The sequence below is a fragment of the Eleutherodactylus coqui genome, chromosome 8, assembly GCF_035609145.1.
Source record: "Eleutherodactylus coqui strain aEleCoq1 chromosome 8, aEleCoq1.hap1, whole genome shotgun sequence".
NCBI lineage: Eukaryota > Metazoa > Chordata > Amphibia > Anura > Eleutherodactylidae > Eleutherodactylus > Eleutherodactylus coqui.
The window spans coordinates 78,833,906-78,849,428 of record NC_089844.1 but is presented as its reverse complement, the minus strand read 5'-3'; the positions used below and the strand labels follow the sequence as shown (position 1 = coordinate 78,849,428).

The window sequence follows — 15,523 nt, the reverse complement described above, 5'->3', positions numbered from 1 at the left end:
AAAAAAGCCGAATCACCTGGTGTTTTGGGGAAACCAACACTGTAATAGAAGTGCGGCACTATTACTATGCTGAATGTTCCTGTTGCTTGCTTTACTATATTATTGGATACTGCCCCTTTAAGTGTATGGTGGGGAGTGGAGCTGTGATGCTCGACTAGTCCGTAAAAATCTTGCAAGAGTAGAAGCCAATATACAAGTTCAATAAGTTTTCTCTCATTTGCTGCTGTTTTTTCCCTGTTTCATGTCTGCAAGTTGTAAATTTTGACGTGGTCTTCCCAATTTGTCTGCTTTTTGCAATCTACTATCAGGTAAGGGGCATGTAGGAAGTTCTGTCCTGCACTTCCTTGCCCTTACTTCCCATACTGCATTGCAATGTCTCTGGTCTAATCTGCAGTGGGGCAGTATCTGAATGAATGAATTCTGCTTTCACAGAATGATTTAGCCATTGTGGTCAAATGGTTAGTAAACCCTCTATAATGTGCACCACACATGTGTTGTAAGAGCAGGAGATTCAGAGACTACAAATATTATGATCACAGTGTGTGCAGATCTGTCAGTCTGCAATCTCTGAGTGCATGTGAAGATAGCTCATTCCCTGTCCCTTTGTTCTTGTTACTACAGAAGCTGTGTAACTAATGACAGTGGATTGCAGAAAAGCTGGAAAGGAGATTCCTAGTAGCAGCCATTTCAAATGTGATTTACAGTGGTAAAGCAACACAATGTTTAATGCAAGTATATTACAGAAATAATGAGACTAACACAAGCTAGTAGATGAGCAGAGGTTGTCTGAAAAGGTAGTGCCCCTTTAAGTTTGAAGCATCATCACTTGGAGTCATGTGGTCCCGTTCTGTGCACCCAATAACCTCATGATTCTCAAAATGTCATTGTGCACTGCAGGCCGAGAGAACTTGAAGCTCTTGGGTCTGATGCAAAATCTGTAACAAGGCCACCACCTGTTATGTCTCGTATAGTGGAGGAGTTTGTGATCGGATGTTTTACCCCTGCCACCTGGACTGTTGCCCCCTTTACCACCCTTATTTGGCCTATATCCTGAACCTTCCACAAATTAAGGAAGCCTTCCATTAAGCTTCATAGGGTAAGAACATCCCAGGCAAGAGAGCACTGGCCATACCGCAGGATCAATCGGTCTTGGTACACCAGTTGGGAAGAAAAATATATAGACTGGCACTCAAGGGGTGCATACAACCATAAATAGTCAATAGCGGTAAAGGAAAGAATAATACAGGTAACTTTCTCCAAAGAGGTGAGTTGTGTCCCAAACTGTCAGCCCCCTTACAGGTTTATCCATAGAATGGTCTTTCGTAGTGAGTACCAGAAGGCCTTACCAAAAGCATAGTCCATTCTTGTAGTAGGGATATACAGGAACCAAAAGCACAAACTGCAACGCGTTTCAGAGATCCGGCACGGCCTTCGTTCTTCTAAATATCGCAGGATGTTTGATAAATTTGCTGCATTTTGTGCTGATGTGGGGAAAAAATTGGCTTTAATTATGCCTCTCATGATAAATCCCCCTCTTTTGTGGAACCAGTAATGCCTTTTAAATGTGCTAATGCATTTCTGGCGTTCATGAATATTTTGTCAGTAACAGCAGAAGAATGTTGAGTTAAAAAGCTAATGGAAACAGTTGTCAAATATGTATTCAACACGTTATACAGTATATTGTTATAAATCAGAATTGATGTGATTTGCTGCATAAATAGTCGAGAATTCATAATGTGGACTATTACCAGGGGAGCAGTATTAGTGAGCCATTTGTTGTGCATACTTGAAAATCAGTCATACACGTGGAAGGTGAACAAGGAGCTATAGCCACGGGCTGTACAGTTGGAGGTAGGAATATTTCAGGCTGTGACAGGCGGTGTTGGCCGAATGCCATGATGTGGCATAAATGTACATCCTGTGCTATACATACAGAATTTGGATGTGGATCACAATTAAAGAACACTCAATTAGTAATCTTAAAGCCTACGTAACCATTCCGGTAATTGTTCGGATTATAAAGGACCCGTCGCTGCATAGAACCAGCGGAGCTGGCTGTAAAGCATTGCAACCGCAGCCCAGATGACTCTATCCCCATTTTTTCCATACTCACCCTTCCTTCAAAGGCTCTTCTTAAAGGAGATGTCTCGAGGAAGCAGTGAATTTTTTTTTTGCCCAGTCCCCCCCATTAAGTACACATTACTAAGCCCCCCTGTAAATGACATTTCTAGCTGGTTTGTACTTACCGTTCCAGCGTTTCAGCAACTTATAAAAGTTTCCCCAAGATGGCCGCCGGCTCTTTTCCCGTCGCTCGCTGCAGCCCGACGTGCGCGCTCCCGAGACGCTACCAGCTGTGTTTCCATGACAACACGACGCCCCGCAGCCGCCGACCGGACCCCTGGAGTGAACACGGCCGACCAGTCACCCACCGCCAGGCAGAAGGTAACCGGCGCAGCGACAGCCCCCCCCCCCCCGGCCCAGCGCTAGTTCCCCCGGCGCAGCGACAGCCCCCCCCCGGCCCAGCGCTAGTTCCCCCGGCCTAGCGACAGCCCCCCCCGGCCCAGCGACAGCCCCCCCCGGCCCAGCGCTAGTTCCCCCGACGCAGCGACAGCCCCCCCATCGCAGCGACAACCCCCCCCATCGCAGCGACAGCCCCCCCATCGCAGCGACAGCCCCCCCCCCCGGCACAGCCCGGCGCAGCGGCAGCCCCCCCGGCCCATCACTTACCAGGACAGCTGGACGGCGGGACAGCTGGGCGGCTTCTCCGGACAGCTCGGCAGCTCTGCACCTTCCTCTAACAGAGGAAGGTACAGAATGGCCGCTCCAGCGCGCAGTGAGCTGTAGCGGGGAGCACACTGAAGCGGCTCGTGCTGAAAGGAGAAGACCGGACTGCGCAAGCGCGTCTAAAAAAGCAAGCTGCCAGCGAATTTAGACGGATCCATGGCGACGGGGGACGCTAGCAACGGAGCAGGTAAGTGGAATAACTTCTGTATGGCTCATATTTAATGCACGATGTATATTACAAAGTGCATTAATATGGCCATACGGAAGTGTATAACCCCACTTGGTTTCGCGAGACCACCCCTTTAAGTCTGACTCCTGGCCTTTTCAATGTGTCACGTGGGCAGTCGCTACTGCTATTTTGCAATGGGTGATGTTGGGCGTTACCTACCCACTCTGGACCCACTTAGCTCTAGTGCCCCACTTTGTGTTGTCCCCACTAATTATGCCCCCTGTACCACTTCAGGAACTCCATGCATTACCAACTGTGAAGACCCTCTTAAAAAAAAAAAATGTAATAAAAGTAAAAAAAAACAAAAAAAAACCCCATTCTTTTACCATGCTTACAATAAAAAAAATCTAAATTATAAAATAAAAATACATATTTTGTTTCGCTGCATCCGTAAAAGTCCAATTTCCCAAAGTAATGCATTATTTTAAAAAAAAAAAAAGAATACCGAAACTGTGCTTTTTTGGTCACCCTGTCTCCAAGCAAAAATGCAATAAAAAGTCGTCAAAAAGTTGTATGCATTCCAAAAAGGTACCATCGCAAACTACAGGACATCCTGCGAAAAATGAGCCCTCGCACAACTATGTCGACGCAACAATAAAAAAAGTATTGCGCGCAGAAGATGGCGGCAGAAAATAATTAAAAAAAAATGTCTTTGAAAAAACTAAAAGTAGTACAGCAAAAAAAAAAACTATATAAGTTTGGTATTGTAGTAATCGTACTGAGCCATAGAATAAAGTTATTGTGTCATTTTTGTTGCAGTTTGTGCGCCGTAGAAACAAGACGCACCCATGGATGGCGGAAGTTCTTTTTTTTTTTTTCATTTTACTCCACTTAGAATTTTTTTTAAGTTTTTTTGGTACATTATATGGTACATTAAATAGCACCATTGAAAAATACAACTCGTCCCGCAAAAAACAAGCTCACATGCAGCGACATCGATGGATCTATAAAGGAGTTACGATTTTTTTAAAAGGGGGGAGGAAAACACTAAAATGGAAAAAAAAGGGCCGTGTCATTAAGGAGTTAAATAGAACTTGCCTTGTTACCTATAGCAAGCAGTTCGTGCAGCTTTAATGCCATTATACATCCATTATTATATTTACATGTATGGCTTATGCCGTTATTGTGAAATATGCTCGTATTTTCAGCGTTTGCGTTTTTGCCTTGCGGATGGGAATGACTGCATGCAGGAGATGTTCTGCTGTGTGCAGCGGCTGGGAACTTGCGGGCTGTGACACTGGCAGGGAAGCTTTGCCTCAAATACTCCTAAATGATTTTCCAGAGCAATACCCACACTAACAGCTGCGGGAACACGCCAATTTAAGAACAGCCTTCGGAACAGGCTGCGGAGCACAATAGAAATGACATTGTGTAATGACGACTTTTCCTGCAAATGCAACTTATGTCAGCCACAGCAAAATACACCTACAGCAGGTGAAGGCCGGCCAACTATAGTTTACAGTTTTTAAAGGGATCTAGTAGAGAGATCTGTCAAAAAGTTCCATATGTAGCAGATTATTTCCATTTCATTCCATAATATCCATTTTAACGGATCCGTTTTTTCACTAGAGGACAATTTTATCTCTCCCCCCCCCCCCCTGTTCTACACATACCCATTTTAAAAAATGGATCCATTAAACAGAAAACAAAAACGGACTCCTCAATTCAGTTCTGTCGCCCATTGACTATTATGTCCAAAAAAAGCGGTAGGGTCTTTTCTGTGTCCCCCCCCCCCCCCCCCCCAACACCACCACAATAGTCTCCTCTATTTTTTTTCAGTTAGAAGAACAGAAAGTAGATAGAACGGAACGGAACTGACTGAGTATAACTTGACGCGCAGAAAATCCCACTGAAATTAATAGGAAATAAAGCGAAACAGTTTTTTTCCGCTTTGCTACTTTGACAGAGCAGCGAAACAGAAAACAAACACACTGATGTGAACAAACCCTTACCTCCGGTAGTCTTATACTGTGCGTAACAAAGTAGTGTGACAAGAGTGGCAATGACCCTCGTTGCAATGAATGGATTGGGTCATGGGGGGGGGCAGGCTAGGTCTGGCCATCCACTGATGATTCTCTGGATAGTTTTCTTGGCTTGGTTGAACAGAAGAAAGCTATTCCAAGTGACTGCAGGATTTTTATAGACAAATACAGTATTATACCAGCAGAATCAGTAGACTTGGACGCTAAGAGGGAATTTATCATGCAAAATCTACCGCTTTTTTGGTGTGAAATAGTTGCACATTTTGGCGAGTGGCATATTTACACAAAAATGTGCAACTATTTTGATTTTTCCGTGACCCTCTCCACTTTTTATAAAATTGAGATGAGATTAGTGGCAGAAGGCCACCGGTGGCCCATCCGATTTACTATAGTTTACACCAAGAACTCGCCTAAATAAAAGCAGCAATCTACGCCAGCTCTTAGCTGCCATAGATTTCCTTTTGTGATGCTCAGGCAATCAGAGACGCATGTAATATATGGAGTGTGCCTCTTAATAAATTGGGCGCTTTTGACTAAGAACGGTAAAAAAAATTGCACATAATTTGTGCGTTGCGAGACCAACAAATATGAACCCCATTCTTTTGAAAGGCGTTATACTCAGGAGCAATTTGTGTTTTTTTTCCGCATGGCACCGCGATGCAGGAATCAAGTTGCAGCATGTCCTATCTTGTGTGTGCTCTCACATCGCACCACCCATTGTTTTCAATGGGACCCGTGGCAGCATCACACCATGTGCAAAGTGCACAAGATGCGAGGTCTCCCACTGAAAACAGGGGGGAAAGCTCTGTGAACCTCCGCCACAGCTGACAGTTTTGAGGGAGGCTTTCTGCATCCCTGAAGTGATATGAGGCTGTTTTCAGATGAACACGCCCTGCAGTCTTGGGGATTTTACATGGATGGCAAGGGCGATATCGCCCTAGCCCGAGTGAAGTTAGCCTTAGAATGACGTATAAAACAACAATCTAAGTAACTCTCACTGTGTGTTTATGACCGGCTGTAGGGGGGTGGGGGGTGTACAGGGCTTATCAATTGCCCCTGCTGAGAGGGGGCACCGTACATGGCCTGGCACCTGAAGTTTGCAACCAGTAGTACTGCTATTACCTTATATGTAGAGCTGCAATTTGGTCTTGAGGGTATTTACGTTGAGTGGTCTTATCTTGGACTCTGTACAGTATATTATTTTTGAAGTATATGCTTGTAGCATAATTGCATAGTAATTTGATTTACACCCTGTGGGGGCACCAACAGATGGTACTGCACAGGACATAGTCTAATGTAAGGTTGGCCGTCGTTTCAAGCATGGTGTCCATATCATTTAGCTGTACCCAAAATATTCAGGTCGTCACTGAAGGCTAAATTCTTTATAACCTTTGGGCAGACAAATGTGATGCAGACTTGGTAATACGCATAATACGTATTATGTATTTCTGAAACATGTCATTAATGGCTCTTTTCTTCTTAATTCTAGACTCCTTGGCTGTGGAACACGAGACAGTGTTGGTATAACTATCCTTACCAGGTAATCACATTATATAGCGTATTCTTATCCATAAAGCTTATCAAAGTCATCAGATCCCACTCATTTGGTGGCAGCTGACTGGTTCCCTGATGTTAGTAAATCAAGACTTGTGGCACGATATGTAGGTGCAAAAATTCTCCAAATTTTGTATTCCTCCATGGTAGATAAACGCTACGTTTCGACCTTCATTCAAGTCTTTCCCTTCTGGTTCCCTGATGTTGACTTTGGATATGGGGGTGTGTATGGATTGAATATTTTTGACTCTTATGTAGAGTTGAGCGAACGTACTCTGCCGAGCTTGATGCTCGTTCGAGTATTAGCATACCCAATGGTGCTCGTTACTCGAACGAGCATCAAGCCGTGTTCGACCCCGCCCCAGTTTTTGGCTCCTCCCCGCTGTGACGTGCCTGTTTTGGCCCCTCACCGCCGCGACGCAGCGCGGATGTCAACGGCAATTTTTTTGTCTGGCAGGGGAGAGAGAGAGAGAGAGAGAAATAAAAAGAGATAGTTTAAAAGAGAATCCATTAATTTAAATGGGTCCGGTCAATTGTGTGGTTTCGGCGAGAGCATTTCCATCATGCAGAAAAATGCAGCATGTCCTATTTTTGTAAGTATTGTGCACAAAAATATCACATATCAAACTCATTAAATGTATTTCCGCAATGCAAGCATGTTCTTTTTTTTTTTGCCCACGCAAGTACGCAGGGCATCCGCATGAATGCAATGCCCATCGTGTAAATACACTTACGCCAATGTAAAGCTGGCCTTAACCTTTTCCAATCCACTGTCTGACGTCTAAAGACATTATGATTTAAGGCTGTATAGCTCCGATGTTGGAAGACATCCGTCGGGGTTCTCTTACTGTATATTGCCAGCCTCTCTGCTGTCGAAGCCTATCCAACGGGTCACCTCATGCAGTACTGGCTTTAGTCAGCAGATAGCGCCATTGTATAACGGCAGAAAAAAGAGTAAACCCCCTAGGAAAACCAGGATACAAATTGGATTGGAAAGGGTTAAAGCTTTGTCAGTGATTTATTAACAGAGCAATCCTCCACTAGTTCAATTTTCTCCGTTTTTGTCATGTAAGGTCTTTGCAGATCTAATAGGCAGGGGTTAGCAGTGAAAACGTCCGCCTGTGGGATTGGCGTTTGAACAGCGACATGACCCAGTATGCTTCTAAAAATCACATTACAAAACCAGCACAGACTCAGAATTTGAGAAGAATATGAACAGACAACATGAAGGATTTTTTTTTAAACCCTGGAGGATCACATCTGTTACTCAATGTTACATGCACACGCTGAAACTGCTGATCTTTGCAGAGGCAATTCTTTATTTTCTGGATCCAGCTGTTCATTTCTACATCACAGGCGACCCTTTAACTTGCGATGTAGGACTAACCGGGTGAGAGCTGGCTCTGAAAACAGTAAAAATAATGAAGTGCTTGTTAGAAATACTTTCAGAAAAAAAGTATAGTTTTGCGCTAGACGTGAGAATGCATATTAATTACTTTTTCTCATCTTCATCTGCTGCGTTTTGCAAGGGTCAACAAGACAACCTAGTTAACCGAGGGGATTTGTGTCACGATGCCAGCTGCATCGGGGTGATGATTGCCGGTTCCAGCTCTACATGGGCCCTTGGGTAATAGAGTCTCAGGAGGCCCCTGTTTTTTTTTTGTTTTTTTTTAACATCATTTACCACAGAGTTAAAACAATATGTTAACTTTATATACCGTTCCTGGGTATCACTGAAATCATGCTTTGGTATCCTTGTTATAATAAAGCATTATTGGCAACCCATCGTGTGCTAAGTTCTTCCCATATGAATCTGCAACTTTAAGTATGACCTGAATAGTGGTATCTGCATCGGCCAGGGTCAAACCTTTTGGTGAGGGAACAAAATGGTGGGTCACGATGGCTCTACCCTCTCCTCTCGTCAGATCCCAAAACGCAGTCCGTCCCGGCAGCGTGCAAGGGCAAAAGCTAGCAGCTGCGCCAGCAGAGAAATGATAGCTTTACTGTTCACGTGACACCAGTGCCCCTTTCTAGTAACAAGTCAATGAAGCAATAATAAAGAGTCCACAGTCAAAGTGTAGTTTTTACTTGATATTTCCAACTTTGATTTTCCAAGTACATTACTGCAGTACAATACAACTGGCACATTTTCCTTTCACCAATTTACAAAATACTTGCATTAGACAAACACTCTTTTCTCGAGATACCAGCGTCATCAGTCTCAGTTATCTGATGAAAGGTTCTGGGGAGAGCGCTCCTAACATGGAGAGACAAACACGAGTAGTCCTTTCTTACTTTTCATGCCCTTTCCTCGCTGACCTAGTGACATTCATGGGGCAAACACGCATGCCAAACTTGTCCTCTGACTTGCAGTAGTGGAGTCGGTACTCTCCCTCTACTCTATAGTTAAGCAGGGGAGTATGTGGCATTCCTACTCCAAGAACTGATGCTCACATCAGGTCCCTTGAGGGAATGCATCTCACAGCTAAATGAGACGAGTCCGGGCCTAACCCAGATGGAAGCGTCAGAGCCTCAGCCTCCTGCTCACACGTCCTCCTTCTCTGACTACATCTCTCATTCTCCTTCTTCTCACTAACCAACTCTGCCCCCAACCGCTCTACCAATCACATCATACAGAGCAGGTTAGGGAGACAGTCACGCGGACACCACCAAGATTGGTGAAACTAACACAAGACATTGACCATGAAAGGTCACCTCAAGTGACACAAAAACAAATGACCACGTAGACACAAACACACACGAATGCACAAGGACAAATCCATATGGAGTGGACAAGCACAGAACTAGAGGGTCCCTAACGCTAGGCCACTACATATGGATATGCTGAGAGTTGTACTTTCACAAGCTAGAATGCTGTGGACCTTACATGTGATTACAATATGACGCCATCGGAGATGGAAAACACAATGATGACTCTAAGGTGATGTTCTCTGGGCTCCTGCCTTTTCTTCTGCATCTGCTCCTGATTTTCATGACTTCTTCTAGCTATGTTTTGTCTTTCTAGAGCTTTCTGCCCATTAATGTTTAGCTCCTCTGAAATCATAAGCACCACATACTGTGTCCCCTGAAGAGTGCTACTCACTATGCCCCCGGGAATAGTGATCTACACTGTGTACATGAAATGAAAAATACATATTGTGCCCCCTGAAATTATTTTCTAATCTTCTGTATCCATGCGCAGACTGCCATGAAGTCGTCTCTAAGCCACATATCTTCTTTGCACATAAACTCCCCATCTTGCTGTTGCCTCCAATGCCCCGTCTGCAATCCCCGACATTAATAATCTCTCTGCTGCCACACATTATAGACTTTTTAATTTTTTTTCTTTTGAATCCGTACTGATCAGCCGATTCCCGCAGTGCTGCTGCCATTTATGTCAGTGCAGAAAGCAGAAAGCACTGACCTAGTGCAGCGGCCCGGTTGGAGTTGCAGGCACAGCCCCATTCAATTCAACGGAAGCTGCACTGCAGTGCCAACCTGAGACAACGTGCTACAGTCGGTACAATCTGCTTCCTGCGCTGACTGCAGTGACAGCAGCTTTGAGAATCAGCTGATCAGCCCTGATTCCATAGAAAAACATAAAGTGCCGGAGTACTCCTATAATACCACTTTAAGTGCCAGAATACCCTTTTAACAGAACAAATAACGGGGAGAATATGAAGGGTGGAACTACAAGTCCAAACATGCTCATATGATAGTAGAAAACTTTACAAGGAGAGAGTATGAAAAAATTGCAACTCCCAGCATACCTAGGCTACTGTAATAGGAAGTCGGAGGAGAAGAAAACTACAACGCCCAACATTTCCTTGGCTATAAGATCTCACCCAAAAATCCATCTTCACTAGACCTTCATCGAGCTCTGCCCCTAGTGATATCATCACAGGTCCTTGTGTGTTTCACAGCCCAGGGATTCATCGTTCATCTTATCTGCTGTGTCACCTGTTACAAGAGGCTCTGGGTTGTTGCACCCCTCAGGCATGGTGGGCCCCGTCACTTGCCTGGCTTTTGCCGGATGCTGGTGCCAGGTCTGGATGTGATGTCACTTTGTCAGCCCCAGCCCACTATGTTCTCATGCTGGTGTATGCTCATTGTCATTTCAGCACTGGGTGCCGACAGTGACGCATCACCTGGTGTTATGGGCAGATTGGGAGGTGGGACTGCCAGCCAGCCAATCACCATCAGTCTGTGTAGATTTATTCCAGCCCCTCCTCTCAGAGGGTACCAGTTATACTCCTGCCCCAGTTGGTCTTTCTCCTGTTTGACTTGCTATCTGAACTCTCTATTGAAAACCTTTCTGGTCTGATTCCTGGCAGATACCTATCTGATGCCTGTTTAACACTTGGTCTGACATCTGTATGAGACCTGGTTATCTCTTGTCTGACTCCTATCTGTCTCCAATCTGACACCCTGCCAGACGCTTGTCTGACTCCTGGTTTACTACTGTCTGATTGCTGCCTGAAGACCCTCTCCTGAAGTGGTATCTGATATAGTCATCAGTTCTTGATCCTGACCTGCTTTTGTCAAGCTAAGTTTGTCTGGTGATTACTTTATTTGTGGTGTGGCTACATCTTATCCCTCTATGTTGGTGGTTTACAATTCTAGTCCACCCAACTTTTGCCACATTCATTGTTACCAAATAGCAAAATTCAGTGTCACCCCAGGTTCCTGATATGCAACCGTCCTTATCATTGCTCTACGTATGGGCAGGGCTCTTTCGTATCGGTTAGGTTCAGTTTCCTTGGTTTCTCCTTTTTGGTTTCCTTATTTATGTCTGTAGTTAAAATATAGTGTGTATATCCATCTTGTTTGGACATTGTATTTACACCCGTGCAAGTTAAGAAAGATAAGCCCTACATGGCCGTGTCTATAGGAATCCTCTTACCGTATACCAGATGTTCAGCATCCACAACTCTCTCATACCGCCAATGCTCATGTCAAAGGTTTGATGTAATGCTTCATTGGTCCTGCGAAGGCGCTATAGGGGAGATTATCATTTAAACTGTTAGGTCTCTAGTGAAAACTTTTATCCAAGCACAGTTTTGTTCAGCCACTTTAAAGTTGAATTAATTGCATTTATTCATTGTTCAGAACACAAGGTGTTATAAATTTGCCAGATTCATATATTAGAGAGTCAGTCCAAAACCGTCACTTATCTGAATTGTATTGGAAAATTGACAGATTTCAGATTCTATTAAACTACTGCTGCGGGTAATTGAAGATAGAATATGAATTTTTAGAATACAGTACATAATTTGTCTCTATGATGAATGAAAGGAGAACTCAATAGATAACTGTATAATGGAGCATGGGACACCTTCATGTTCAAATGCTTTGGTGTGTATTTAAAGGGGTTGTCCAGTTGTAATCTATTTACTGCCTATCATCATTATAGGTTATTAACAGTAGATCGGCATGGATCCGCCTGCCAGGACCCCTCCTGATCAGCTGTTTGCCAGGCTGGTGCACTCATGCACTAGGCTGATTTCTGTAAGAACCATATAACTCAATTTTTACCGAAATGACCAGGCTTGGTATTGCAGGCCAAGCTCCCATTCATTTCAATGGGAACTTGGCTTGCAATATCAAGCATGGTCACTGCAGTTTGAATGGAGCTGTCTGCTTCCTGCAGCTCATTGCACCAGAACGCTGATCTAGTGAAAAACTGATTTGCAGGGGTCCCAGGCAGCTTTTCTGCCTGTTCATTTTAGCAATAGTGTCTCAACAACTGGAACCCCAATGTCAAGAGTTTTTAGAAAGATTATACTTCGACCTATGCAGCCTCAATGATTCTTGCAGCCATTATAGTGCTAAATGAACCTGTTTATGAATATAATTAGGGTCCTTTTAGACAGATTAATATGAGCCAAATGATAAGTGCTGATCAACAAGAAATAACACAGGCCTATTCAGAATATATGTGCCAAGATTAAAAGTTAACCCCTTTCTACTGGATAGGGAATGACTATCTGATTAGTGGGTGTTCAACACCTTAGACTCCAGCTGATCGCAAAAATGGAGATCCCATGTTCCCTTGTATGAATAGAGCAGTGGTCAAGCATGTGCACTGCTGCTCTATTAATTTCAATTGGACTGCTAGAGAAAGCCACATGCTTGAACTGGTTATCTCCAGCAGTCCCATTGAAATGAATGGAGCGGCAAAACACATGCTCAACCACCACTCCATTCATTTGGGACCTCCGTTCTGTTGATCAGTGTGATTCCCGGTGGTTTGGCCCCCACCAATTAGATAGCTATCTTCTCTTCTGTGGATAGGAGAATTTTGTTTCAATCTTCACACAACCAGTTTAACCCTTTTCAATCCAATTTCCCTGCCACCCGCACTCTCTTCAGCTCTTATTTATTTTGGGTGGGAAAGCCGTTGTGGGTTCCTTACAATTACTCAACAGAAACACATAAAAATGACCCATCGTGATGACACATTTTGCTTCTCAAAAAAGCAATTAAAGTGATTAAAAAAATGTATATGTGTAGCCCAAAATGATACCAACAACATTTACAGCTGGTCACACAAAAAAAAACAAGCCTTCACACAGCTCCGTCTATGGAAAAATGGAAAAGCTTGGCTTTGAATGCAGCGATAGGAAAAAAAAAATCCAATAAAGGTTTATTATTGTGCAGAAGTAGAATAAAAGAAAATCACTAGAGATGAGCGGGCACCAAAATGCTCGAGTGCTCGTTACTCGAGTCGAACTTTCAGTGATGCTCGAGAGTTCGTTTCGAGTAACGAGCCCCATTGAAGTCAATGGGCGACTCGAGCACTTTTGTATATGACTGGTGCTCCGCTAAGGTTTTCATTTGTGAAAATCTTAGCAAATCACCAAAGTCATGTAAAAAACACAGAAATGGATAGGGCAGGCGAGGAGCAACATGCAGGGCTGCATTTCGGGCTCCCAGGTCTCACTATTAAGCCACAATAGTGGCAGCTGTGGCAGAGAAGAACGGTGTTAGCCCATTGAATTCAGTGGAGCCGGCAATACAGCCGGCTCCATTGAAAGCACTGACCTGCCGGCGAGCGCGGGATGAATTTTTTGGAAGGGCTTAAAAATATAAGCCCTTACCTGAAAAAGAAAGATTTTAGTGTAAAAAAGAATAAAAATGCAGGCATTCTCTTCAATGGAGCCGCTGCTGCTGCCGGCGACTCCATTGAAGACAATGGTCTGCTGGCACACCTGAATTCTTTTTTAGGGGAGGGTTTTACATATAAGCCATTCCCTGGAAATGAATTAAAAGTGATTTAAAAAACAAAAAAAAAAGATACTCACCTCCCTTCAGCTGCCGGGGCACAGCCGTGTCTTCTCCTGCTGTCCCCTGCACTGTGGTGCTGAACTGCTGTCATTCAGCTGAGAGCTGTGCTGAGCCAATCAGAGGCAGCATTCACTCACCCATTCATGAATTCATGAATGGGTGTGAGTGAGATCTGCCTCTGATTGGTCAGGCTGTGACCAATCAGAGGCAGCTCATTCAGCAGGTGGGGATTTTAAATCCCCGGCTGCTGAATACTACAGAGAGCAGTTCAGGAGAACTGACAGCTGGCCGCAGGTGAACTCCGTCTGCCGGGACCAGGTGAGTATATATATATTTTTTTATTTTTACACATTTCTGGATGAATTGCAGGGAAGGGCTTACATATTTAAGCCCTTCCCGAAAATTCATTGTGCGATCGCCGGCAGCCCATTGCTTTCAATGGAGCCGGCTGTATTGCCGACTCCATTGAATTCAATGGGCTAACATCGTTCTGCCGGGACAAGGTGAGTATATTTTTTTTTTTTACTTTTTACACATTTTAGGATGATTTTCAGGTAAGAGCTTATATTTTTAAGCCCTTCCCGAAAACTCATCCCGCGCTCGCCGGCATCCCATTGCTTTCAATGGAGCCAGCTGTATTGCCGGCTCCATTGAATTCAATGGTCAGTGCCTATTTAATCGAGACGAGCACCGCGTGGTGCTCGTCTCGAGTAACGAGCATCTCGAGCACCCTAATACTCGAACGAGCATCAAGCTCGGACGAGTATGCTTGCTCATCTCTAAAAATCAGCAATTATGTAAAAAAATATGTTTAATGTAAAAAATTGATTTATACAATAGGGGATTTTCTGATGACACATTCCCTCTAGCTTTGCGATTATGTTTTATGCTACTTTTACTCTATCCCGTTGTTCGGTTCCCTAGATTTTATGGGTTATTGGCTTGTTGATTTGATGTAAAACATATACATTTCCAATGCGGAAGAGTGGAAAGTGAAGAAATCCAATTTGTAATAAATATTTCATCTGACCTCATCATATCCCATTGAAGTGTCTGAACAATATACTGGATGATGAGCCTCACACTGGGGGTCTTCTGCCTGCTGTGATAAAGTTCTTTTGTCTTGGATGGGCTATTTATCTACTGCATAAAGAAAATATGAGATCTTAGCAGGTAGCCACGACTTCCTCCAGCTCTATATTTTCTCATGATTTAAGCTGTCTGTATGATAAATGTGACACTTGGGTACCTGAATATTTTTCTGGTAGCTGGAAATATAAAAAGAAATCCCAGTGTCATTTATAAGGCTCATTTGTGATGACAACTTGCTCGAAACCGCCGAGCGGGGAAAGCAAATTTCACAACGCGGAGATTACGGTATATTGTCTCTAGACTCACAGGTGCAAAAAGGAAGAATCGGAAGGATATTTACAGTCCAGACTTATCTTTGGTGGACCTACATAAATATACCAGGGCATGCTGAAATAATAGTAGTATCGTATGATTAATCGCCTTCAGCCGCCGTCGTCTTCCGGTAACGTACAAGGCAGGCTGATGGGAGTTTTACATTTACAACTTGCAACCTCATTTAGTTTTCTGCATCAAATCGTGTCCTGATAAATCTGGTAATACAATCTATACAGAGTCCAAATCTCTTCACATAGTCGTTGAGTTAAAGGGTTTTTCC

At 43.8% G+C, this 15,523-nt stretch overlaps 1 protein-coding gene across 2 annotated transcripts in view; it reads left to right on the top strand.

The window, feature by feature from the left end:
- The window catches only part of CERS6 (ceramide synthase 6), a 235,849-nt gene that overhangs the window by 155,674 nt on the left and 64,652 nt on the right, over positions 1 to 15,523 (top strand). For both annotated transcript variants that reach the window (XM_066577411.1, XM_066577410.1), the window contains exon 5: positions 6,485 to 6,535. In XM_066577411.1, coding sequence (XP_066433508.1) covers positions 6,485 to 6,535 — 51 coding nt within the window. The remainder of the gene's footprint in view (positions 1 to 6,484; positions 6,536 to 15,523) is intronic.